The sequence below is a fragment of the Danio aesculapii genome, chromosome 25 (assembly GCF_903798145.1).
Source record: "Danio aesculapii chromosome 25, fDanAes4.1, whole genome shotgun sequence".
Lineage (NCBI taxonomy): Eukaryota > Metazoa > Chordata > Actinopteri > Cypriniformes > Danionidae > Danio > Danio aesculapii.
The window spans coordinates 2,643,831-2,668,830 of NC_079459.1; the positions used below are offsets into that span (position 1 = coordinate 2,643,831).

General features: G+C 32.7%; 1 protein-coding gene across 2 annotated transcripts in view; it reads right to left on the reverse strand.

Moving 5' to 3' along the window:
- wwp2 (WW domain containing E3 ubiquitin protein ligase 2) overlaps positions 1-25,000 on the reverse strand; it is a 70,585-nt gene that overhangs the window by 10,486 nt on the left and 35,099 nt on the right. Inside the window, exons 1-8 of one of the 2 annotated variants that reach the window (XM_056451370.1) lie at positions 22,230-22,339; positions 22,081-22,135; positions 13,809-13,890; positions 12,056-12,184; positions 8,316-8,394; positions 7,914-7,985; positions 6,240-6,328; positions 2,343-2,502 (exon numbers count right to left, since the gene is read on the reverse strand). In XM_056451370.1, coding sequence (XP_056307345.1) covers positions 2,343-2,502; positions 6,240-6,328; positions 7,914-7,985; positions 8,316-8,394; positions 12,056-12,183 — 528 coding nt within the window. In that variant the 5' untranslated portion in view covers position 12,184; positions 13,809-13,890; positions 22,081-22,135; positions 22,230-22,339. Of the gene's footprint in view, positions 1-2,342; positions 2,503-6,239; positions 6,329-7,913; positions 7,986-8,315; positions 8,395-12,055; positions 12,185-13,808; positions 13,891-22,080; positions 22,136-22,229; positions 22,340-25,000 lie in introns of those variants that run through there. The other variant, XM_056451369.1, reaches the window with a different exon arrangement.

Sequence of the window (25,000 nt, forward strand, 5' to 3'; positions counted from 1 at the left end):
TAACATTCGAGGTTTGTTTTGTGTCAAGTTCTCCACTTTTCTCTCTCTCTACATATACAGGCTTCATAAACAGAGTAATGTGATGTTGTTGCAAAGCGAGACTGCAAACTGTTTAATGTAGCAGCACAGAACTCTGGGAACAACCTCCAAAAACAACACCGACCCACACAGAGCTACAGTCTGTTCAGAACAGGCCAAAAATAAGAGAAACATTCACGGAAGGAATCAAAGTTGGGTTCCTAAAGTAAAAAAAGTTGTGTATTTGAAACATTCATCACAAGGAAAAGATGCATAAGAGTAAGAAAGTTAAAAATAGTCAAAGTATTTAGGAAACATCCTGTGGTTTCAATTACTGTTCATCAACTGTATGCCTCTGTTGCTCCCATTCATTTGCATTATTTAGTACTTTAATCTGCATAATTTAATATGTTATTTAATATAACTTGTTTTCCAGCAAATTGTCTGGTAAAAAAACATAATATCTTACCTAAAATACTGTACAGAGACTGTGAAATAGATAATTAATGCGAAAATGAAAATTTGGTCTTCCTTTTTTAATCTTCCTCTTCAAGCGAGTTTCTTTCTTCATAACAAAACTTTTTTTTTTTACAGATATTAATCCAATAATCTTCAAAATATCTTCATTTTGTTCAACAGAAGAAACAGTTGAAGTCACATGGCAAGAAAATGGTGTGTAAGTTTTCATTTTTGGGTGAACTGTCTCTTTAAGAGAATCCATTTTAGCTCCACCCACTCCCATGAAGTATTAAAATGGACATGATTGTAACCTATTGTTTCCTATTAAATAAATGATTCTGTAAGACCAAAATGCTGAGGGTGTCACTCCTGGCTGGCTCGCCAAAAAAATGAGGACATGACCTCCTGTCTGGCTCGCCAAATATATGAAAGAATATAATAAATCAAGCTCTTTCGATGTGATTATTTTACTGACTTTAATTTGCATAATCTATTACTTCATTTAATATAACTTATGTTTTATAGCAGATTATGAAAGGGAAGCTATGAAGGGGAGAATTAATCCAAAAACGAAAATATGGCCATCAAATTTTTTAATCACGCCTCACTTGTAAGTTTCTTTCTTAAAAACAAAACTTTTTTTCTTCCTACAACAGATATTAATGGTTACTGTTATGCAAAATGTTTCAAAACATCTTAATTTGTGTTAAACAGAAGAAAGAAACTCTTAAATGGTTGAAGCCACTTGATGGCAAGTAAATGGTGTGTGTTTTCATTTTTGGGTGAACTGTCCCTTTAAGAAAATGCGTTTTAGCTCCACCCACTGCTATGAAGTATTGAAATTACCATAATTGTAATTGATTGTTTCTATAAAGACAAACAACTTCAAATAAATGATTCTGTAAGGCAAAATTCTAAGGGTGTCACTCCTGGCTGGCTCGCCAAAAAATTAAGGACATGACCTCCTGGCTGGCTCGCCAAATATATGAAGGAATACAATAAATCAAGCTCTTTCGATGTGACTATATTACTGAATTTAATTTGCATAATTTAATATATTATTTAATATAATTTATATTTTACAGCAGATTATGAGAAGGGAGACTATGAAAGGGAGAATTCATCGAAAAATTTAAATTTGGTCGTCCAATTCTTAATTACCCTCCTCTTCACAAAAACAAAACTATTTTCCCAATATAGATAATATTTGCTACTGAAATTCAAGATTTTTCTAAATATCTTAATTTGTGTTCAACAACAGAAAGAAACTCAGAAACAGTTGGATCCACTTGACGGCAAGTAAATGATGTGCAAGTTTTCCGTTTTGGGTGATGTGTCACTTTAAGAAAATGCGTTTTAGCTCCGCCCACTGTCATGAAGTACGGAAATTGCAATAATTGTAGTTTATCATTTCTATAAAGACAAAAAAACGTACAAAAAAAATGTTTCTGTAAGAAAATGCTGAGGACGCCACTCCTGGGTGGCTCGCCAAAAGCAAGGAAAAATATGGAGGACTAACCTCCTGGCTGGCTCGCCAAATGCAAGAAAACATATGATAAATCAAGCTCTTTCCATGTGATTATTTTACTTAAATCATATAAAAAATGAATAATATTTTAAGGCAGGACACTATAAATGCTTAATCCTTTATTTTTAAAATGACGTCATCTGCAATGCCTCATGGGACTGCAGTTCTTTGCATCATGGAATCCATTAAAGTTCAGTCAATATTTTTATGGTTTAATCTTCAAACACTTTCCGCTTCAAATCTGAGTCTGGAATGTTGCGATTCGACTTGCGTATGGTCGATTTACCATATATACTTTATGAAAAACATGGCGAATGCTCTAAAAAGGTGGTCTCACCATGGCAATGAAGCGTCCAATGAAACGGAAGTAGGTGAGGTGGTCGGGGTTGATCGACGAAGCAGGGTTAATCTGAAGACAGTAGTTGTTTTTACCGGCATACTCAAACAGACAGTACATGGGGTTCAAGACCTCATGAGATAGCAAGAAAAACCACTCCCTACAGACACAAGCAGATAAAAACACACACGAACACAACGTCAGTAACAACAGTAATAACAGTTATAAACAACACTACAAAAATCTGATTAAAAATCAATCAATTATTTATTGGAAGGCAACTTGCTGCACAGCTTTTTTGAGTTGACTCAACTTTAAACACAAGTACTGTAGTTGCCTCAATTTAAGTTGAGTCAACACAACAAAAAAAAATTTGCAGCAAATTGCCATACAATTTGAGTTGAGTCAATGTTTTATTATTATTATTTTTTATAGTGTACTTAAACACTCACACGTCAATGAGAAAACTGTTTGACAATTAAACAAGCTTTTCTTTGGGCACTAAAAATAATCAGAATTGTTTTTGTATTTGTATTATTCAACAGATTTCTTTAGATTACATTAGAAATGATTGGGATTTCCACAGATGTCTTCAGTGAAGAGGTTTTACATTATGGTTTAAGGCTTGACAGTAGCATTGGACAAAATATAACATTATTCACCAAAATACTCAAGGGAAAGCAAGGGAAAGAAAAGAAAACTTATCTTCTTAACTTCATAAGTTTACCTTGAATCATAACTTGCTAACAAAGGGATCAGAAATAACATGTTTAAAATATCTCACAATTTTGTGAAATACTATTTTACACAATATTTAAGATCCATGGCAAAAGTTTTCCTTAAAAGGGAAATAAATATATTAATAAATAAACACATTTTGACTTCACAATCCACTCCAACTCATTAATTCAATAAAGAAAACAAATTGAAACGCATTTGAAATAAAAATGAGACCAGTTGTGTGAAAATCATGTAAAACTAATCTAAAAATGACAAGCAACAACATCGGAAAATTAAAATAATGATAAAACTGCATCCTGATCATGCTGAAAACAGAAAGCGAGGCAGTGTGTGGGCAACATTTTATGCCAACAAACTTGAAAATATTCTGTGAGCCATTTTAGGCAGAAAAAAAATAGTAAAAGTAAAAAAAAAAATAATAATAATAATAATAATATATATTTTTTAAAAGTGTACAAATAATAAAACCTTGATTCTGAAAACCTTTTGATGGTAAAATAAAAACAAATTGAAATTTTAAAAATTGGAATTAAAATAAGAATTGGCCCCGATATACTTGACTTTGTGAAAAACTACATTACCCACAATGCTGTTCAAAAATTCTACCAGTCCTCCAGTTAGCTCCGTCTATTCCCATTAAGCACAGCAAATTATTTAATCAAGCCTCTACGGTGTCAAATACTTTGAAGCACATCTCTGAGCACATCAACTTATTTTATAATAAATTTCAAATTAAGGATGACATGGTGGCGCAGTGGTTAGCATCGTTACCTCACAGCAAGAAGATTGTTGGTTCGAGGCAGTTGGCGTTTCTGTGTGGAGTTCGCATGTTATCCCTGTGTTGACGTGGGTTTCCCCCACAATCCAAAGACATGCGCTATAGGTGAATTAAATAAACTAAATTGGCCGAAGTGTATGTGTGTGAATGTGAGAGTGTATGAGTGTTTTCCAGTACTGGGTTGCAGCTGGAAGGGCATAATTAATAATTGAAATAATTAAATAATAATTAAAATGAGTTATTATTATTATTATAGTTACAATCAGCCACTTTAAACAATTGTAAAAGTTTTATTGTCTTTTTGGTGTCATTTTGGCAATCAAATAATGTTGTTATAATAGAAGTCAATGGGGCAAAAACAGACCCCAGCATAACGAAAGGGTGGTAAGTTTGCACAGAGTGTAATGTTGAGTTTTTGAAAATCGTCAAAGCATTTTTGCAAAACGTGTCAAAATAAGATTTGTTGCCAAAATTTATTCCATTTGCTGAAGTGCAGAGAAAGTTGTGAGGTAGTAGTTGGGTTTAGTTGGGTAGGATTAGCGATGTAAAAAAGATAGTATTTTTTAAGTGTTAATAAACACATAATAAGTAGTAAATGCTGCGAATTGTCACTTAAACTAAAGCGTTAATGCGTTAATGCGTTAAGCGTAAATATGTGTCAAAACAATTTGTCGCCAAAAATCATTACATTTGCTGAAACACAGAGAAAGTTGTGTGGTAGTAGTTGGGTTTCGGTATTGGGTGAAATTAGGGATGTAAAATAAGATAGTACTTTACACGTGCTAATAAACAACAAATATCTTATTAATAGGCAGGTAACAAGCCAGTCGTAAATGCTGCGAATTGTTACTTAAACTAAAGCATTACTCACTTTTCTTTCATGACTTGTAAATTCATTAAGCGCCATCTACTGTCAGGGGGTGATTTTGCACTTTCTGCTCAACGCCAATGAAAATTGTTTGGGATTAAAGGCGGAAAAATGCCTCAAAAAACACTAAAGATAAGATCGAACGGAAAGTGTCCCGATGTGTATAATACTTCAGTTACTGAAAATGTGTTCCAAACTTCGAAACAAAAAAAAAACAATTGTCACAGAGAATATTTTGGGGGCCGAAATGAAATCTTTAAAGAAAGAATTTTCCCAAAATATCCGTCAAAACAATGTTGCCAAAAATCATTACATTTGCTGAAACACAGAGAAAGTTGTGAGGTAGTAGTTGGGTTTCGGTATTGGGTAGGATTAGGGATGTAAAATAAGATAGTATTTTTTAAGTGTTAATAAACACATAATAAGTAGCAAAAGCTGCGAATTGTTACTTAAACTAAAGCGCTACCCGCTTTTCTTTCATGACTTGCAAATTCATTAAGCGCCATCTACTGTCAGGGAGTGATTTTGCACTTTCTGCTCAACGCCAATGAAAATTGCTTGGGACAAAAAACGCTAAAGATAAGATCGAACGGAAAGTGTCCCGGTGTGTATGATACTTCAATTACTGAAAATGTGTATCAAACTTCGAAACAAAAAAAAGAATTGTCACAGAGTATATTTTGGGGGCCGAAATTAAATCTTTAAAGAAAGCCTTTTCCCAAAATATGTGTCAAAACAATGTCGCCAATTTTTTAAGTATTAATAAACACATAATAAGTAGTAAATGCTGCGAATTGTTACTTAAACTAAAGCGTTACCCACTTTTCTTTCATGACTTGCAAATTCATTAAGCGCCATCTACTGTCAGGGAGTGATTTTGCACTTTCTGCTCAACGCCAATGAAAATCGTTTGTGATTTAATGTGAAAAAAAGTTGAAGATAAGTGCGACTGAAAATCGTTCCGGTGTGTACGAGCCTTTAACTTCTAAAAATGTGCTTCAAACTTCGAAAACAAAAATAAGTAATTGTCACAGTGAGTATATCGGGGCCTTAACTCTTCTTAATCTGTAAAGAAATTCTCAAAGTGCCACACAAAATGATGAAGATGCAGGCAGACTGAACAAAAACACAAACACAGACACGTCGAAAATCATAACCGGTCCAGCAGAAGAACCCAAGATCTCTGAGCCCGACGGGACAGAAGGTAAAGGGGCAAAGATGATTGGGGGTGAGGGTGGGTGTTTTTTTTTTTTGGCACCACAGGGCGACGCAGACACCTCCAGACATCCCGTCCGTGGTTCTACCCTGTGGTAGAACAGCATGACGTAACCTACCATAGGGTAAAACCACTGACGGGACGCAGGAGACAAACACAGACACAGGAAGACAACTACATGAGCTCCAGCAGACAGCAGACAGGCAGAAGTACACCACAGAACTCCCCAAACAACAAACACTGAACAGGAGCACCAAGATGACGGACAGCAAGACGCTATGGGGGTTGACTTGCCTGGCGATTCCTCCGTAATCCAAGCCTTCCTCTCCTCTCATGATGATGTAGAGCCGCCGGCGGAGATCATACGGCTTCATGTTCATGATCTGAGAAGAAACAGGATGGTGTTGATGGTATATTAGTGTAATATAATCTACATAATAAGGAGATCTAGAGAAATTACATAGGAGGAAATGTTGGATGGCAATGTTGTTTGTACACCTCAGGAGATCAAATTAAAATAATAACTCTGGTTTAAATGAAGATATCATTGCGGATAACCTAATATTAAAGCAACATCTTGATGGATTTGCAAATAAGTATTCCTTTATTTGATGATGCAGAGTTTAAAGATAATCAATAAAATATTCCCATTGAAAAACACAATTAATTAATTAATATAATTTAGTCTCCCTAAATTTTTTGTATTTGCATTTGTCTGACTGCATTTTTACCCATAATGCCATAAAAATTGCAACAATAAATCTAGCTATTCTTTCAAAATAATAAAAAATTTGACAATAATAACCGTTCGTTCGTTTGTTCGTTCGTTCGTTCATTCGTTTGTTTGTTCATTCGTTCGTTCGTTCGTTCATTCGTTCGTTCATTCATTCGTTCATTCGTTCGTTCAGACCAGGGGTGTCCAAACTCAGTCCCGCTGTCCTGCATAGTTAAGCTCCAACTTCCTTCAACACACTTCCCTGGAAGTTTCCAGTACACCTAGAAGCTTGTTTTGCTGGTTCAGGTGTGTTTGACACCCCTGGTTTAGACTTTATTAATTCCAAAGGAAGATTCACATGCCACCGCATACTATATAGAGCTTTCCATACTATAAAATACATTAAATATATAAAAAGGCAATAATATTAATAAAATACATTCATACTGCACACCTAGTTTCAAACAAGGAGTAGAGACTATTGTTATGTTATTACAATGTTATTACAATTCTGGATAACTCATCTAGTGTGGCTTTGGTTATACAATACGATCACTGTTGGTAAAAATGACTTCCTGTATCGTTCCCTGTAACACCGGATATAAATTAATTGAATATTAATTCAAATTGAATAAATTTGTGTCGTTATTAAAGATATCCATACTGTAGATAAAGATATAGGGAAGCAAATCTTTGTTATTAGTTAAATGATTTGCAAACCAAGCTAAATATAACCTAATTTGACGATGCTAAATTAAACATAAAAAATTGTGTACAAAAACTGCATTACCCATAATGCTGCACAAAAATCCCTCCAATCAGAGTGTCCCAGGAAGCTATTAGCCCCACTCACTCCCACAAAGCACAGCATATCATGCAATGCTCTCAAAACACTAAAACATTAGTATATATACACTATATAAGCATATTTTCTATTAATCTTATTTACATATTTTCTAAAATTAACATATGTTATCACCAATTTTAAATGCGCATATTTACATTTCTCCATTTTTATACCGTGTCACTCGCAATGCTTCATGGGATTGCAGTTCCTCAGTGTAAGTGTACTTTCGTTTTGCTTTGTTTTTTAATACAATTTGTATATACATATGGCTTAAAATCAAACTTTCTAAAAGCGTAATTGTTCTTTTGAATGACTTCTAACACTTTAACAAAGACTTTTAAAATCCCAAAGCAAAATAAATGCTAAAGATCCTTCTGGAAAAGTTGACTATTAATGCGCTCTTCACCTGTTGAAAAGAGTCCTCAAACAGAGTCTGTCTGGACACCGAGATCTTCACATGACTGGGCAGAGCATTGGACTGTGTAAAGAAAAGGTCATAAGTTAACTTACTTACATGAACACTTTCACAAGGGGTTAAATGAGTCACAAAAGATGTTAAATACCATACAAATAATGGTTTATAACCGTTCGAAAGGCCTAATTTTTAGGCCTAATTGTGTCAGTTTGGTGACTGTCTCTTTAAATTCAAATGAGCAAGATATATTCACAGAATCTTCCCACACAACTGTGTGTAAACCCCTTATAAAAGTAATTTCCCCCATTTAATAATAGCAATAATAGTAATAGCTCCCATTTAAAAGACACAAATATCATTAAGCATAAATTTAGACTGATTTGATGAACTCACATGACACAAGAAGCGGAACTGGTGATATTTCCACCTGAAGCTACGGTCATACGCGCCCGGAGAGCCACCCTGTCTTGAACTAAACAGGAAAAGACAGAAAATAAAGCCAAAGCACTATGAGAACATCCTGACGTCAACTATTCCATGATTAACAGACATGAGCAATGAAAGGAAAACAGGATGAACTCAACTTTAGTTTGCTAAAATCAGCATAACGCGTAATGTAGGAATCAGATCAGAGAAAGGCGCTGTTATTTAGACAGATTTAGGATGTGGTAAAGGCTTTTTCGCTTCACTTTGGAGGAAAAAGGAAAGTCTGAGGAATGAATCCTATTTTATGTCAACAAAAAGATGCATGGAAGAAACGTAAGAGGAGATACTGAGAGAAACACAAAGGAAGAGGGAAAATAAGAGTAATATTCTGTGTGAGTACACATAGTATATATATATATATATATATATATACATAGTGTGAGTATATACTTGTAGTAATATAATATAGTAGTGGTTTATCATTTAAATGTGTTAATGTTTTGGTAATGCTTTTGAGAACTCTCAAGCACAAAATAAAATGACAGTAAAGTTAATATTACTGCGAAATATTATAACCATTTAAAATAGCTGCTTCTATTCAAATGGGTTTTTGAAATGTACTCCAGTGTTTTTTCGGTCTCACGTCATCCTTCAGAATTACAATATGAATGTTCTGCTCAAAAATAAACAAACAAACAAACAAACAAACAAATAAATAAATAAATAAATAAACCAACAAATTCTGAACATTACCAATGCTAAAACCATTTTAGCTGCGTCATCTGCAACTTATGACTATTTGATGGCAGGATCAATATTTAAAAGAACAGAAACATAACAACAACTTTAAAAATAAGTAAGAGACAACACAAAAACACTTTAAATATTATATTAAAAACATTACATATGACTTTTCAGTATAAAATCCTTGTCTAATGGGGTTTAAACTTTAATTAGTGGTGTAACGGATCACATATCTCACGCTTCGGATCACATTTTGTTTTTTTAGTCATGGATCGAACCATTTTTCTGATCAGCCAAAAAGGAGGAGACAAATGTACTTTTGCTTTCCATTTATTACAGAAACAGCACTGCAAGACACTTTTGTTTTAACAAACAGAACTTAGAGCCTGTAATTTAATAAGAATAAAACAGAGAAATAATCAGCTGAATAAAAATAAATTGTAAAATATTCAGCACTGAAAAACTCACTGGAATACTCCAACTGTTGCTGATGACGCTAAATGTAGAAATCTAACATAATTTGTACAGTTCATATTTATTTTTAGTCTAATTTTTAATAAATGATTCAGTTCTTCACTTATAAAACCTTCATGTTTCACTGAGAGATGATCATTTTTGAAGAATTATTCAAGTGGTATATTTTTGATGGCTGGTTGTCGCCACCTATTGGTTAAATAATGTAATTGCTGCCTACAACTTTCATTTTTGAGCGTTGTTAAATGCACATAACGGTGATTTTAATCTTTACCATAAACATCAGTGGTTTTATCTAAACTATAGACTGTTCTCCCAGTACTTCTGTGTTGTTTGACTGTTTGTAAACTCGAAAGACTAAAGACTGAATCTCTTAAGATTACTAAACATATGCAAATCACCATCATTTATAAAGTATGTAGCGTGGGTGTTTAGATCCTGATCTTTTAATGATTAATCGTGCAGCTTACACTAAATGCATTAATGCAGGCTGAACAATTAGTGACAGAAAACACCTTTAATAACCTAAGAAACCCACCACATGCCAAATAACCCACCACAACTTCTTCCGTCATCATTATATTTTACAGGAAAGCCTAAATGCTTTCATACATGTGATTTGAATGACCAAAGAGGCGATCTCTTTGCGATTGTTACAAATTGAGGATTAATCTACAAGTAAAAAAAAAAAAAAGTATTAATTCGCAGGTCATGTGTGTCCCGAACCGTGAATTGTGATCCATACGAATCACGGATCAACTGTGATCCGTTACACCCCTAACTTTCACACTAACAAACTATGTTATGAGTGAGGTTTATTAGTGTGTGTTCAGTATATATAAAAAAAAACAACATAATTATTGTATTAATTCAGCATGCACACATTAAAGTCCCAGTAAAAACATCTAAAAAGATAATTTCCATTAAATTGATTAACTATTAATCAACTAAATTGATTTCTGAAAGACGACGTGACCCTAGATAAACTACATTTTTAAATATATATACTACGAGGCAAAAGTTTGGGGTCAGTTTTTTTTTCAGGATTTTTTTTAAAGAAAATAATTCTGTTCATCAAGGTGGCATTTATTAAATGTAATCAACATAAGAGTGATTTCTGAAGGATCACTTTACTCAAGACTGGAGTATTGAAGCTGAAAATTCATCATAAAAATCACTTGAATAAATTATTTAATTAAATCATAAACACTATTTGATCAGTTATTTTATAGTGCAATAACAGTTCACTATTTTACAATTGTACTGTATTTTTGATTAAATAAACGCAGCCTTGGTGAGCGGGAGAAGCTTATTTTAACACATTTAAATATCTTACTGACCCCAAACTTTTGACCGGTAGCTTATATTCAAACAGGAAACTTAAAATTATAATCAAAGTTCACAATATTACAGTATCTCTGATTAAATAAACACAAGCAGACAAACATAAGAGAGTTCTTTCAAAAACATTTTTGACCCAAACTCATAACTGAAGGGCTCACATGCAAAAACCTACAAGTGCCGTTTAAAATTACTTCCAAAATGAGTATTTTTCAGGTTGAGTCATTTCATGTTTATTGCATTGAGTAGTTTCTTTTCATTGATTTTAAAAGTGCCGTGATGTGCTCTGAAATCGCTGGATTAACATCCACGTTGATCCTGGAACAACATTCAAATCAGCCAATCAGAATTAAGGGATACGTTTACCGTTTATGTTTAGGCTTCCCCTCTTATTTTGGAAATAATTTACAGTTATGGTTGGGTCTAGGGGTAGGGAACAGGCATGGATTACATTTTCCAACAACGATGACGTTCCAGGATCAACACAGATGTTAAGGATCGCATCATACTTGGCGAAATCACGAGTGCTCTTAAATGTGCATATGTTATTCGAAATTTGACGCAATCTTAACTGAAACATAAAAGGGTGGGGACACAGAGTAGCCCCTCCCCTTTTGTAAAAAAAAACAGCCAATAGCGTTTTGTTTCAACCACAGCTCTGCCAATGAGAGTGGCTGAGCTCAAGCGCATCAAATGAAAAGCAAATGAGAAGAAGGGGGCGGGAGAGAGCATCTGAGAGCATCTGATTGGTCAGAAAATTTCATGAGAAACTGAAGTGTGAGGTGCCGTCAAAAAGTCGTAAAGTGACAAACTGCAAGCGTTACATGTTTATATCTTCTTAATGCTAATTTTGTCACCGTTTTGGAGCACGCTAGCTTATAGACATCCTTAAGACTAACATATTGATACTAACATCTAAAAACGTTATATTAATTTCACGAAACCTTTAAAAGTGATATAAAGAAATGTAAACAAAAGGAAAGATGCTCATTTTAGAAGAGATTTTCAATGTTATTGCATATGAACTCTTCAATAATTTCGAACTCTATGTGAGATGAACTTCATTACAATTTTAATCTGAGCTCTACTCCAAAAAACTCATTGTGAATTGGTCAGTCAGTCTGAGCTCTAGCGTGTGTGATGTTTACCCCGACTCAAAGCCCGGCCGAGGGTCTTTAAAGGTGGTGGTGCGAGAATTGTGGTCCACAAAGTATCGCACCCCCTCTGCCGTGTACTTCATCTCCCAGCCGGGCGGCAGGGGAGGCTCCTGGATCATCCTGCAAACGGAGGAGGGCAGTGAGAGCTACGCTAACCTTACGCTACACATGCTGCGCTAAGATGCAAATGTGCAAACGAAAGCAAAACATAAACAGAAAAATGAGCAAACAAACGAATAAATGTTTGGCTGCTTAAGTGGATGACAGTGCGAGAACTGGGTGCTAGCGGTCGTCTTAAGTATCAATGAGCTTTAATCAAGATTACCTTTACTTCCTTTTTTAAGTCCGCGTGAGCCGTCAGACTTTTATTTCTTTGTATTGATGTAATTACAGCTGAAACTTAATATTGAGTAGGGGGCGGGGCTTATTTTGTGCATCATTCCCTTATTGCAAACTAATATAAGGGGCATGGTTATGAATATTAATATATTTGCAATGGAAACCCTTGGGTTGACGTCAAGATTACTTTTACTTTCTCTTTAAAGTCCGCATGAGCCGAAATATTTTTTATTTCAGTGTTTTGATGTAGTTACAGCTGAAATTGAATATTGAGTAGGGGGTGGGGCTTATTTTACGCATCATTCCCTTACTGCAAATTAAAAAGAGGGGCGTGGTTTTGAATATTAATATATATTTGCTATGGAAACCCTTGGGTTGACGTCTACAGATGGATAGTCACTTCACGGAAGCGAATGCTCAGATTTTAACTGAAGATTCCCTAAACAATCAAATTTTTTCAGTGGTTGAATATTCAACAATATGAGATGGCAAAATAAATGTTGTAGATTTTGATTTCAAGCGGACTTTAAAAGTAGTCAACCACTTGGATATTCTCCATTTCTCTGGACTTGCTAAGTAAAATGTGCATTTCTGACAACATTTCTGTTCAAATGTCCAATAGAAATACAGTCGTTTGTTTCGAAATTGATAATCATTCAGGATAATAAATGGTTTCATTTGTTGCGATTTAAAAATCAGGGATAATTCACCAAATATCGATCTCGTAACTCTTTTGAAGTTGACAAACTGCCATTATTTTGTCTAAAAATGAATAAAAATAAGTGAAAACGTGGCATCTTTTTGGTTATTTTGACCACCATTTTGATCATTTGTCATTTTATGATTTACTCAAACATGTTAGCATAAATTGTAAATCCAGAAAAACTGAAAAGTTTCCAAGTGAATGCTTAATTTATTTAATAGCTTTATGGTGTTGAAATATTTAATTATTTTAATATATAGAGAGAACAACTCATTTACGTCATTAGCAATTGTTCATGAGAGAATGAAACAAACATATCGATTTTTTCTTTATACAATTCTGTTTAGTACAATTATTTTTGCACAATAATGTCTGTCAGTATTTTAAAAAAGTACTTTGAAATAATTTATAGGGATGACTTCGACTAAAGAAATTACTCTCAATTTACAACAGAGATTACCAAAAGTTTACAAGTTATCCTCAAAATTTTAGGACTTAGCTTAAAAACCCGAACCCCAATACTGCATTCTACTTAAAGTTTGTAGTAATCTGTATTATTGTCAACTATGTTTTCAATACGGTAGCATAACCAGTGTCAGAGTAGCTTATTTAACCATGGTGAACAGATGTTTAACCACGACACACTATTTAAGGCTACTGGAATCAGTGTATGAGTGTATTGGAGCGTGTGGTCATGATTACCCTTGGGTTCGAGGATCCTCCCACTGTGTGGTTCGAGTGTTGTGATTGACATAGTAGACTCTTCCATTGTCCTGACGTTTCTCTGAAGAAAACATACAAACAAACCCAGTGGTTAATTTTCATTCCGTACAGTTATGTTTAGTGTAGGGTAGCCAATTTATCTGAACGATTAAAGCTGGTTCACATTAGCAACGAGAACTATTACTGTTCAGTCATCCAAAACGATGCACGAAAATGTTCGATTATTATTATTAGCATACTTCCGTTTTGTCGTCGTTCGCTTTAAATGCTGAAGAACTATACTATATAAATATAAAACAAAATGGATTCTGATTGGCTGTCCATTTTTGTTTATTATTCATCATCAGTAAAAACATGTTTTGAACATAATTACAACACTTTTATTGTTCACCTGTGTTGTTTTTGTAATGCGAACTTGATCGTTATTATTTTTTAATTCCGAGCGATTTGGATTTCGAAAACTGTACGCAGATTTCCAAAGATTTTTTAGGTCATTGAGTCTATTTATTTACTTATGTAATTGTGTGCGAATATATATTTATGAAGTTTTTATATTAATTTCAGAAATATTATTGAAAAATCCGAAATTTATTTACAATCCAGTTTGTAAAGTAATATTGTTTGTCTTTTAGTAGATATATTATTTGAGAGACTTGCTCTATTTACCAAACAACTGGACCTAATTGAATCTAAATTGTAAACCTTAAATAAAAGTTATTTTTTTCTTGAATGTTTTAAGTTTTTAGTTACTATTTACTCTCAAAAATTGCAAAAAAATAAATAAAAAAAATCTAAATATCACAAAAAATTTGCACAGATACAGCAAAAAAGTGCACTACTTTATCATTGTTAGGTATCATTGTTCAGTATCATTGTTAGGACTACTTGTTAGGATCATGTGACATTACACAAAATATATACAAAAAAAAACTGGAATGGGTGAACTATTCATTTACATTTGTAATTTTTTCGATTCCTACCGCTAGGCTGGTATAAATAATAAGATGAAATTTCTATGAAATCAGTATAAATATTTTGTCTTATAGAAACAAAAACGTCTAATTTTTAACGTCCCACGGAAATCTTTTCAAACGATATGCACTTTTAGAAGACTGCTGATGTGTTCAGCTGCCTAAAAAGGTTTTGGTGCACACACACAGCCTAAAAGTGTCAAATCTGACAGAGTCGACTGAAATCTGACGCGTTGGTGTGGCATCTCACTACTGAGAACTCCAGCATACTTCATATTTCCCTTCTGCACAACTGAGTCAACAAAACAGAGACCGTAAAATAAACCCTAAACGTCCTGATATACAGTTGAAGCCAGAATTACTCACCCTCTTGTAATATTTTTTATTTTTCCAAATATTTCCCAAATTATGTTTAACAGATCAAAGAATTTTTCACAGTATTTCCAATAATATGTTTTCTTATGGAGAAAGTCTAATTTGTTTTATTTCGGCAAGAATAAAAGCAGTTTTTGATTGTTTAAAACCATTTTAAGGTCAATATTATTAGCCCCCTTAAGCAATATTTGTTTTGATTGTCTACGGAACAAACCATCATTATATAATAACTTGCCTAATTACCCTAAATTGCCTAATTAACCTAATTAAGCCTTTAAATTGAAAAGAATTGCATCAAAACCAAAGCTACCTCCCAATTCACATATAGTCCATCTTGAATAGTATTTATACATATATAAAAATAATTAGCATATCCCAAATTGTAGTATGCTTAAATGACTATTCCAAAGTTACTCGGATGGTCAGCTAATTGAAGTGAAGATACTATACTAATACTAATATTGCCCACAATACAATGCAATGAACTAAAGTAGAGCAAAGCAATAAAAGTACAGTAAAGCAATGAAGTACAAGCAAAAAACTTCAAACTAGGTGGATGTGCAAGATGTTAATTGAAGGTTCGGGTATAAAGATTTGAATTATTATTATTGACTAACTAGCCAATGAAAAAATTTCTAGCCAATAATGAATATCAAAACGATTGAATCTTGCGTCACAGCACCAATTTGTAATTGTCGATTTTTACGAATGTCCACAGCACTCTACGTCAAGCAAATTGCGTTGAAATGGGGAAGAAAAAAAAATCGAAACTGCACAGCGAATTACAAAAATTGCTTTACTATTACAATATTCACGACCTTTATGATTAAACGAATCGGAGAAGAGAATGGGTATTGGGAATATGGGTCCAAAAATCGACAACGACAGTACATCAGATTTAATCGTTTATTCTCATGTAGTGTGTCATAGTACACAAAAACTAATCCCAGGTCTGCGATGCTTCGCAACGTCAATCGCAGAAAGTCTAGCATGTTTAATTTTTTCGTAACATTATGCGGTAGCAGTTGAGATAACTTCTAGTCATGTTTATAGAGCAAACTTAAGCACTGTTCTCAACAATGGTGACTTTTTAGAATGAACCCTACTGAATAGATGTTATCTTTTAACTCTAAATGTCATTTTTACTGTTAAACGAATAGCAAATATTGCTTTACGATTACGATATTGGAGGCCAAATGTGCATCAGTATGCAAAATTCAATCGTTTCTTCTCGTGTATTGTGTCGTAGTACACAAAAACCAATGCCATGTCTGCAACTCTACACATTGTCAATCGCAGAAGGTCTAGCATGTTTAAGTTTTCTGTAACATGTGGGAGCTGCTGAGATAGCTTTAAAGTTTCTAGTCCGGTTTATAGAGCAAACGTAAGCACCGTTCTCAACAATCGAGACTTTTTAAAAAGAAATATAGAAATGCCGAACAGATGTTTTATCTTTTAATGCTAAATGTTCTTTTTATTGTTAAGCGAATAGCGAAAATTGCTTTGCTATTACAATATTGGTCGGGCTTTTTGATTAAATGAGCGAATGGGAGAAGAGAATGGGTATTGGGAATATGAGTATAAAAATCAACAATGACGAATAGGCGTCAGTACGCAAGATTCAATTGTTTATTCTCATATAATGTGTCTTAGTACACGAATACCAATGCCATGTTTGCGACGCTTCACAACGTCAATCGCAGAAAGTCTACCATGTTTAATTTTTCCATAACATTATGTAGGAGCCGTTGAGATTAAAAGTTAAAAGTTTCCAGTCATGTTTCTAGATCAAACTTAAGCAGTTCTCAACAATGGTGACTTTTTAGAATGAACCCTACTGAATAGATGTTATCTTAACTCAGAATGTTCTTTTTACTGTTAAACAAATAGCGAAAATTGCTTTACTATTAAAATACTGATTGTCTTGATGATTAAAGGAGCGAAACGGAGGAGAGAAAAAGACAGAAAGGCGCAGTGTGTGCTGAACACGACGTGCGTAATTCTCCCCTCACCCCTCATTCACTGCACGTCTGACATCTTGTTTTCATTAAGAGTGGTTTGCGCAGCACACAGTAGCCCTTCACATTACTGCTCACACAACTGTTCTCTGTTTCTGACAGGGTTTTTTCCCCCTTTAACCCTCTCATAAGAGATTTCCCTGCCCCATTTCGCAATGTTACTTTGCTACATTTCTTAAGACAGAACGCAAGTGCAGCTTTTAGCGGAAATCAACATTTCTGTGCAGTCGAAGTCAAAATTGTTAGTATAGTTTGAACACATTTCTAATCATATTAGTTTTAATAACTCATCTCTAATAACTGATTTAGTTTATTTTTTCCATGATGACAGTAAATAATATTTGACTAGATATTTTTCAAGATACTAGTATTCAGCTTAACGTGACATTTAAATGCTTAACAAAAGGCTAATTCAAGTTCGGGTAATTAGGAAGATCATTGTGTAACAGTGGTTTGTTTGGTACACGATCGAAAAACAAATATTTCTTAAGGGGGCTAATAATTTTGACCTTAAACTGCTTTTATTCTAGCCGAAATAAAACAAATAAGACTTTCTCCAGAAGAAAAAATATTATCTGATAATACTGTGAAACATTCCTTGCTCTGTTAAACATCATTTGGGAAATAATTAAAACAGAAAAAAAAAAATTCACATGAGGGCGAATAATTTGGACTTAAACCGGAACATTTCGATTTGAATTATATCAATTAAACATGCAGTTTTTTATTATAATAATAATAATTATTACTTTATAAATGACACACAAATTGGTTTATAAGTCAGCTGATAACCAATATAATGTTTAAGTGCTGTAATTTTATGTGTAGCAATACTACGATTTAAAGATTATAGAAAATACATTGAAAACAAACTATTCATCAAAACAAATGTGTGATATATTACATTTGTCCCAGGAGTACAATGAAAAACAAAACTATAATTCAATATATCATAAAGATCTTCTTTTTTCCATTCATTTCTTACATTATGGACATTTTAAGGTCCCTCTCTTATGTTAAACTCTATTTCACACATTTATATTTATTTATTTAGTAAATAAACCATGTAATTGTTGGAATAATGAATGGAAAATTTTGTAAAATTCAAATGAATTTTGGGACTGATGTACCCTTGTCATTACACCATTTACATACATAGAAATCCATTGTTTTTTTTTATTGCATTTATTTATTTATTTATTTATTTTAGGGTTTTTTCACCTTTAATTTTGATAGGAAAGTGGAGATTACAGACAGGAAATTATTGGGAGCAGAGAGAAGGGAAGGGTCGGCAAAGGACCTCGAGCCGGGAATCGAACTTGGGTCGCCGTGAGCACCATGGTGCTACATGTCAGCGCACTTAACCAGTAGCCTGTTTTCGCAGACACATTTATTTATTTATTACATGTTCAATTGTAAATCTTAAAATATGCAATATTCCAATTGTAAAACAGCACAATATATGGTCTGACTTTTATTTCCTTTTTCAAATCCAACGTTTATTATTAGATCCAGTACTAAGGTTAAGATTAAATGGAAACGTTGAATATCAACAGCTGATCACAGGCATCTCTCTACGACTTCATATCAAAAGTTCATTATAGTAGTTCACGTGAAATAAAATAAATGTTAAGTGAAGCAAAATGTGAGTTAAAAATGCTACTTATTTTCATTTTCAGCATGTTATAGAGAAAATATATCAATCTGAACGGTGTAATTTTTATTTTAAGCTTAAACAGTGAATAAAAACTATGAATACATTGGAAAATGTTATAAAAAACTATTACATTCATTCAATTCACTCAAATTAAAATAAAACAGGAAATCTAAGCAGCAAATGCATATCTCAGTGAAACTGAACAGCTTAATTAAGCATGCTCCCATTGGTCACTGCAGAGAACACCCATACTCCTTTGGGCTCTAGTTCTTAAATGTTTGTGTTTGTTCAAAACATGGGGATTTCTGAAAATGTGTACATTCACAATTAAAAGATCAAACTTTTATTCAGCGTTTTTATAAGGTCACAATTGTTGAGATCAGAGATGCTTTTTGTTCAGTTTGCTAATAAACTTGACTAACTTTATAGTGATCTCAAATGCTTCCACACTTATGCATCATCAACTAAACTGCATGATGAATTCAAGTTGTAAATAATAAAACTGGATAATGTTTCACAAACACACAATAATAAATCAATATTTCATATTTAATTGAATGTGTTAGTTGCGGTTTCTTGTTAATCTTTGCACAGCAACTGTTTTCAGCGTGGATCGACCTTTTAAACAATCATTTTACACAATGCACTGCATTTAATACTTAAAAAACTGCATGTAATTCCACCTCATTTAATATCTGTATAATATATACAGTGCTCAGCATAATTGAGTACAGCCCATTTGAAAATGAATATTTTTCTCTATTTCTCAGTGAATATAGACAGATTATATTGGTGCATTTAAACAAAACAGATTTAGTAAACAGATATGTTTATTAACATTATATTTTAGTCACCAAACATATTGAGAAATTGAAAGATACAATTAAACTCAAGCTAAATATTGCAAAAAAAATACAACCTACAAAATTTCTTCTCTTGATTTTTTCCTCTCTTTTTTTAAAGTTTTGTATTTAAGATTTTTCTTTAACATATAAAATTAGCTAGTTTTTGGATCGTTATTTTGTTAGATAAGCTCCAGATTTGGCTTCAGTACTGACGAATCTAATCTATATGCACAAATATAATATTGCATAGCTTCCTATTACAAATACTCATTTAAAAGATAGATTTGTGAGGGGTGTATGCTGAGCGCTGTACATCTATAATAGCATTAACCCCCAATAACACTAAACCATTAAAGGGTTAGTTCACCCAAAAATGAGAAATGACTTCATTTACTCTCGCTCATGTGGTTTTAAACCTATTTGAGTTTCTTTTTCTTCTGTTGAACGCAAAAAAGGAGATAATTTGAAGAATGTTGGGTGTATGATACCATGGAAGTCTATGAGTGCCAGCATTCTTTAAAATACCTTCTTTTCTATCTAACAGAAGAAAGAAACTCAGATATGTTTTTAAACAAGTGAGTAATTAAGTTTTAATTAATTTAAAACCCCTTTAAATTAACACACACCATTAAACCTGTGCCTAAAATCACGTCAGTATCTAGAAATAGTGTTTTGTAACACAACAGACACATGATTATTATAATGGTTTCATGAATATGTTAATAAACAAGTAATGAATGAGTACATGCATTGCTGAATTTTCATTTTAATAGTGAACTACCCCTTTAAATCAACACCTAGCACTAAACCTGTCTCTAAACTTACACCCCAATACCTCCAAAAAAGTGTTGTATAATACAAAACCAGAATGATAATACTAATATGCTTTTAAACTAGTAAAGAGTAAATAAATAGCAGAATCTTCATTTTTTTTGGTGAACTACCCCTTTAAATCAACCTATGACTAAACCTGTCCTTAAAATTACACATCAACACCTCCAAAAGTGCTTTGTAGTACAACAGAAACACAATGATCATAATGATTTTATAAATATGTTTTCAAACAAGTGACAAGTAAATAAATGGCAGAAATTTTATTTTTGAGTGAACGACCCCTTTAAAATCAACACGTACCACTAAACCTGCCCCTAAAAATCACACCTCAACACCCCCCCAAAAGTGTTTTGTAACACAACAAGAACATGATTATAATGATTTTATAAATACAAGTGAAGAGTGAGTAAATAAATGGAAGAACTTTCATTTTTGGGTGAACTACCCCTTTAAATCGGGTACTACTGAACCTGTGTCTAAAATGACACCTCAATACCTCTAAAAGTGTTGTAATACAACACAAACCTAATTAATTATTATAATTATTATAATGATTTTATAAATACAAGTGAGGAGTGAGTAAATCATTATGTTTCTGTTGTATTACAAACCACTTTTTTGGATATTGAGGTGAATTTAGGGATATATTTAGTGGCAGAATCTTCATTTTTGAGTGAACTACCCCTTTAAATCAACATATACCATTAAACCTGTCCCTAAAAACACGTTAATATCCCCCCCAAAAAGGTGTTTTATAATGTGAAGAGTAAATAAACAGCTATATTTTCATTTTTGAGTGAACTACCCCTTTAAATCAACATGTACCACTAAGCCTGTCCCTAAAAACACGTCAATATCCCCCCAAAAAGGTGTTTTATAATGTGAAGAGTAAATAAATGCCTATATTTTCATTTTTGAGTGAACTACCCCTTTAAATCAACATATACCACTAAACCTGTCCCTAAAAACACGTTAATATCCCCCCAAAAAGGTGTTTTATAATGTGAAGAGTAAATAAATGCCTATATTTTCATTTTTGAGTGAACTACCCCTTTAAATCAACATATACCACTAAACCTGTCCCTAAAAACAAGTTAATATCCCCCCCAAAAAGGTGTTTTATAATGTGAAGAGTAAATAAACAGCTATATTTTCATTTTTGAGTGAACTACCCCTTTAAATCAACATGTACCACTAAGCCTGTCCCTAAAAACACGTTAATATCCCCCCAAAAAGGTGTTTTATAATGTGAAGAGTAAATAAATGCCTATATTTTCATTTTTGAGTGAACTACCCCTTTAAATCAACATATAAAACTAAGCCTGTCCCTAAAAACACATCAATATCCCCCCCAAAAAAGGTGTTTTATAATGTAAAGAGTAATTAAATGGCTATATTTTCATTTTTGAGTGAACTACCCCTTTAAATCTACACGTAGCACTAAACCTGTCCCTAAAATCACACCTCAATATCCAAAAAAAAAAGTGTTTTATATTACAAAACACAATGTTTAAGTTAATACATTTTCATAAAGTATAAATGCCAACTCACCCCATCCAGGAGGAAGAGCTCCGAGCGGATCATTCTCCACCACAGCTCCAGAGGGCTGAAACACACACACAAACACACACAACCTAGTAAATACACACTTCTGAAACCAGCTTAACCAAACCACCAACCCCCTAAAAAACTTCTTCTACCTGCTAGAAACCCAGCTGTGACTCTAGAAAGCGCTTCAACCTTTAGAAGTGAGCCTGGCGGAGGTGTTGGAGCCAAATACTACACTCCCGCTCCGGCAGAAAGACACACACACACTGACACGCATATGCGCGCAGAGCTCCAATGATCTCACTGGCCGAGAGAAAACCCCACCCTGTCTCCATCCGCCCAATGGCGACTCCACCCCGGCCTGCGTCCTCTTCTAGCGGAGCTGTGAAAGTACGCAGGGAGGCGCGATGTCTGAGCGGACTGAAGCGCACATTCATGAGGCCTCCAGATTCCCTCCCCCCGACACACACACGCACGCACAAAAGCACCTTTATTCACACTGCAAGGCTGTGTTTATCCACGTGTGTGTGCGTGAGTGTGTGTGCATGAGTGTGTGTGTGTGGAAATTTCATTTATTTGTACACCAAAAACATCCACCCAGTGTATGAGTGTGTGTGTGTGTGTGTGTGTGTGTGTGTGTGTGTGTGTGCACTTTGGGTGCAATTACGTATATAAATATAAAAAAAAAACGAAATTGACAAACACACTCATTCAAACATACACTGTGGGTATGTTTGTGAATTCATATACTGAGAATGGCACATGTATAGTGCAGTGTTTCTCTTTTTCGCTTAAATTATAGTTCTTTTTAGCAATTGTTGCATTTTTTACGCTTTTCTTTATTAAATATTTCCCAAATTATGTTTAACAGAGCAAGGAAATTTTCACAGTATTTCTGATAATAGTTTTTCTTCTGGAGAGAGTCTTACTTGTTTTATTTCGGCAAAATTATTAGCCTCTTAAGCTATATATTTCGATAGTCTACAGAACAAACCATTGATTTACAATAACTTGCCTAATTACCCTAACCTCCCTAGTTAACCTAATTAACTTAGTTAAGCCTTTACATGGCACTTTAAGCTGTATAGAAGTGAAAAATATCTAGGCAAATATTATTTACTGTCATTAGAATTGAGATATTAAAACTATTATGATCAGACGTGTGTTGAAAAGAATTTCTCTTAGGGGGGCTAATAATTCTGACTTCTACTATATATATATATATATATATATATAGATAAATAAATAAATAAATAAATAAATATATATATATATATATATATATATATATATATATATATATATATATATATATATATATATATATATATATATATATATATAAATAAATAAAAATAAATAAATATATAGATAGATAAATAAATATATATATATATATAAATAAATAAATAAATATATATGAATAATAAATAAATAAATGTAAATAAATAAATAAATAAATAAATAAATATATATATATATATATATATATATATATAGATAAATAAATATATAGATAGATAAATAAATATATAGATAAATAAATATATAGATAAATAAAAAAATATATATGAATAAATAAATAAATAAATATAAATAAATAAATAAATAAATAGATAGATAAATAAATATATAGATAAATAAATAAATTAATTAGAATATATATATATATATATAGATAAATAAATATATAGATAAATAAATATATAAATAAATAAATATATAAATAAATAAATAAATATATAAATAAATATATAAATAAATCAATATATAAATAAATAAATAAATATATATATATATATATATATATATATATATATATATATATATATATATATATATATATATATATATATATATATATATATATATATATATATATATGTATGTATGTAAATATATGTATGTATGTATATATGTAATAAATTATACTCTGCATAATAACTATTTTTATGTTACTGTGAGGGTTGGGGTAGTGCTAGGAGTTAATAAAATGCAATGAAATGAGCAATTTAATTAATAATATGAACAATACTGAGCATAATGACTGTTTTTACATTACTGAGTCAGGTTTAGGGTTGGGATTACGGTAGGCCTTTATAAAATGAAATTTAATGGGTGATTTAATAAATAATATGAATAATCCTCTGTATAATGACTATTTTTATGTTACTGTGAGGGTTGGGGTAGGCAATAATAAAATGTTATTTAATGGCCAATTTAATTAATCATATGAATGATACTCTGTATAATTATTTTTATGTTACTATGGGGGTTGATATAGGGGTAGATATTAATAAAATGCAATTTAATGGCCAATTTAATTAATAATGTTAATACAACTCTGTATAATGACTGTTTTTACATTAATGTAAGGGTCCGGTTTAGGTTTGGGCTGTGGGTAGGTCTTAATAAACTGTAATTTAATGGGTAATTTAATGAATAATATAAATGATTCTCGTTAACTTCCGGCCGCAGCTGTATCCCTACTAGCAACAACCCAAACTAACAGCAAGAGGGGCGTGGTCAAAAATACATATTTACACAGTTGCTAGGAAACCCTGACGCTGACGTCAACAAAAGGGCCGCCATTCCAAACACGGAAACCAATGTTCAGATTTTTAATGGAGATTACCAAAACGCACCTTTTTGTGTGTGCGTATTAACTCGCACAGATTAATTATTCATTTTAAGGTTAATAATGCGAGCCAGCAAAATTTGGATTTCACTTGGACGTTAAGCTTGCATACAAGAAACTATTTTAACACCTAACAACTTCCTCTTTAATAAGGAAGTGCTTATGTTCCTATATAAGATCAAATAATCCCTCAAACTGTTTTCAATGCCCTCTATCCTGAGGAAAGTGAATGGTCTGCTGTTTTCCGATGTCTTTACACTGGTGTTAAACTCAAACAGGCGTTTC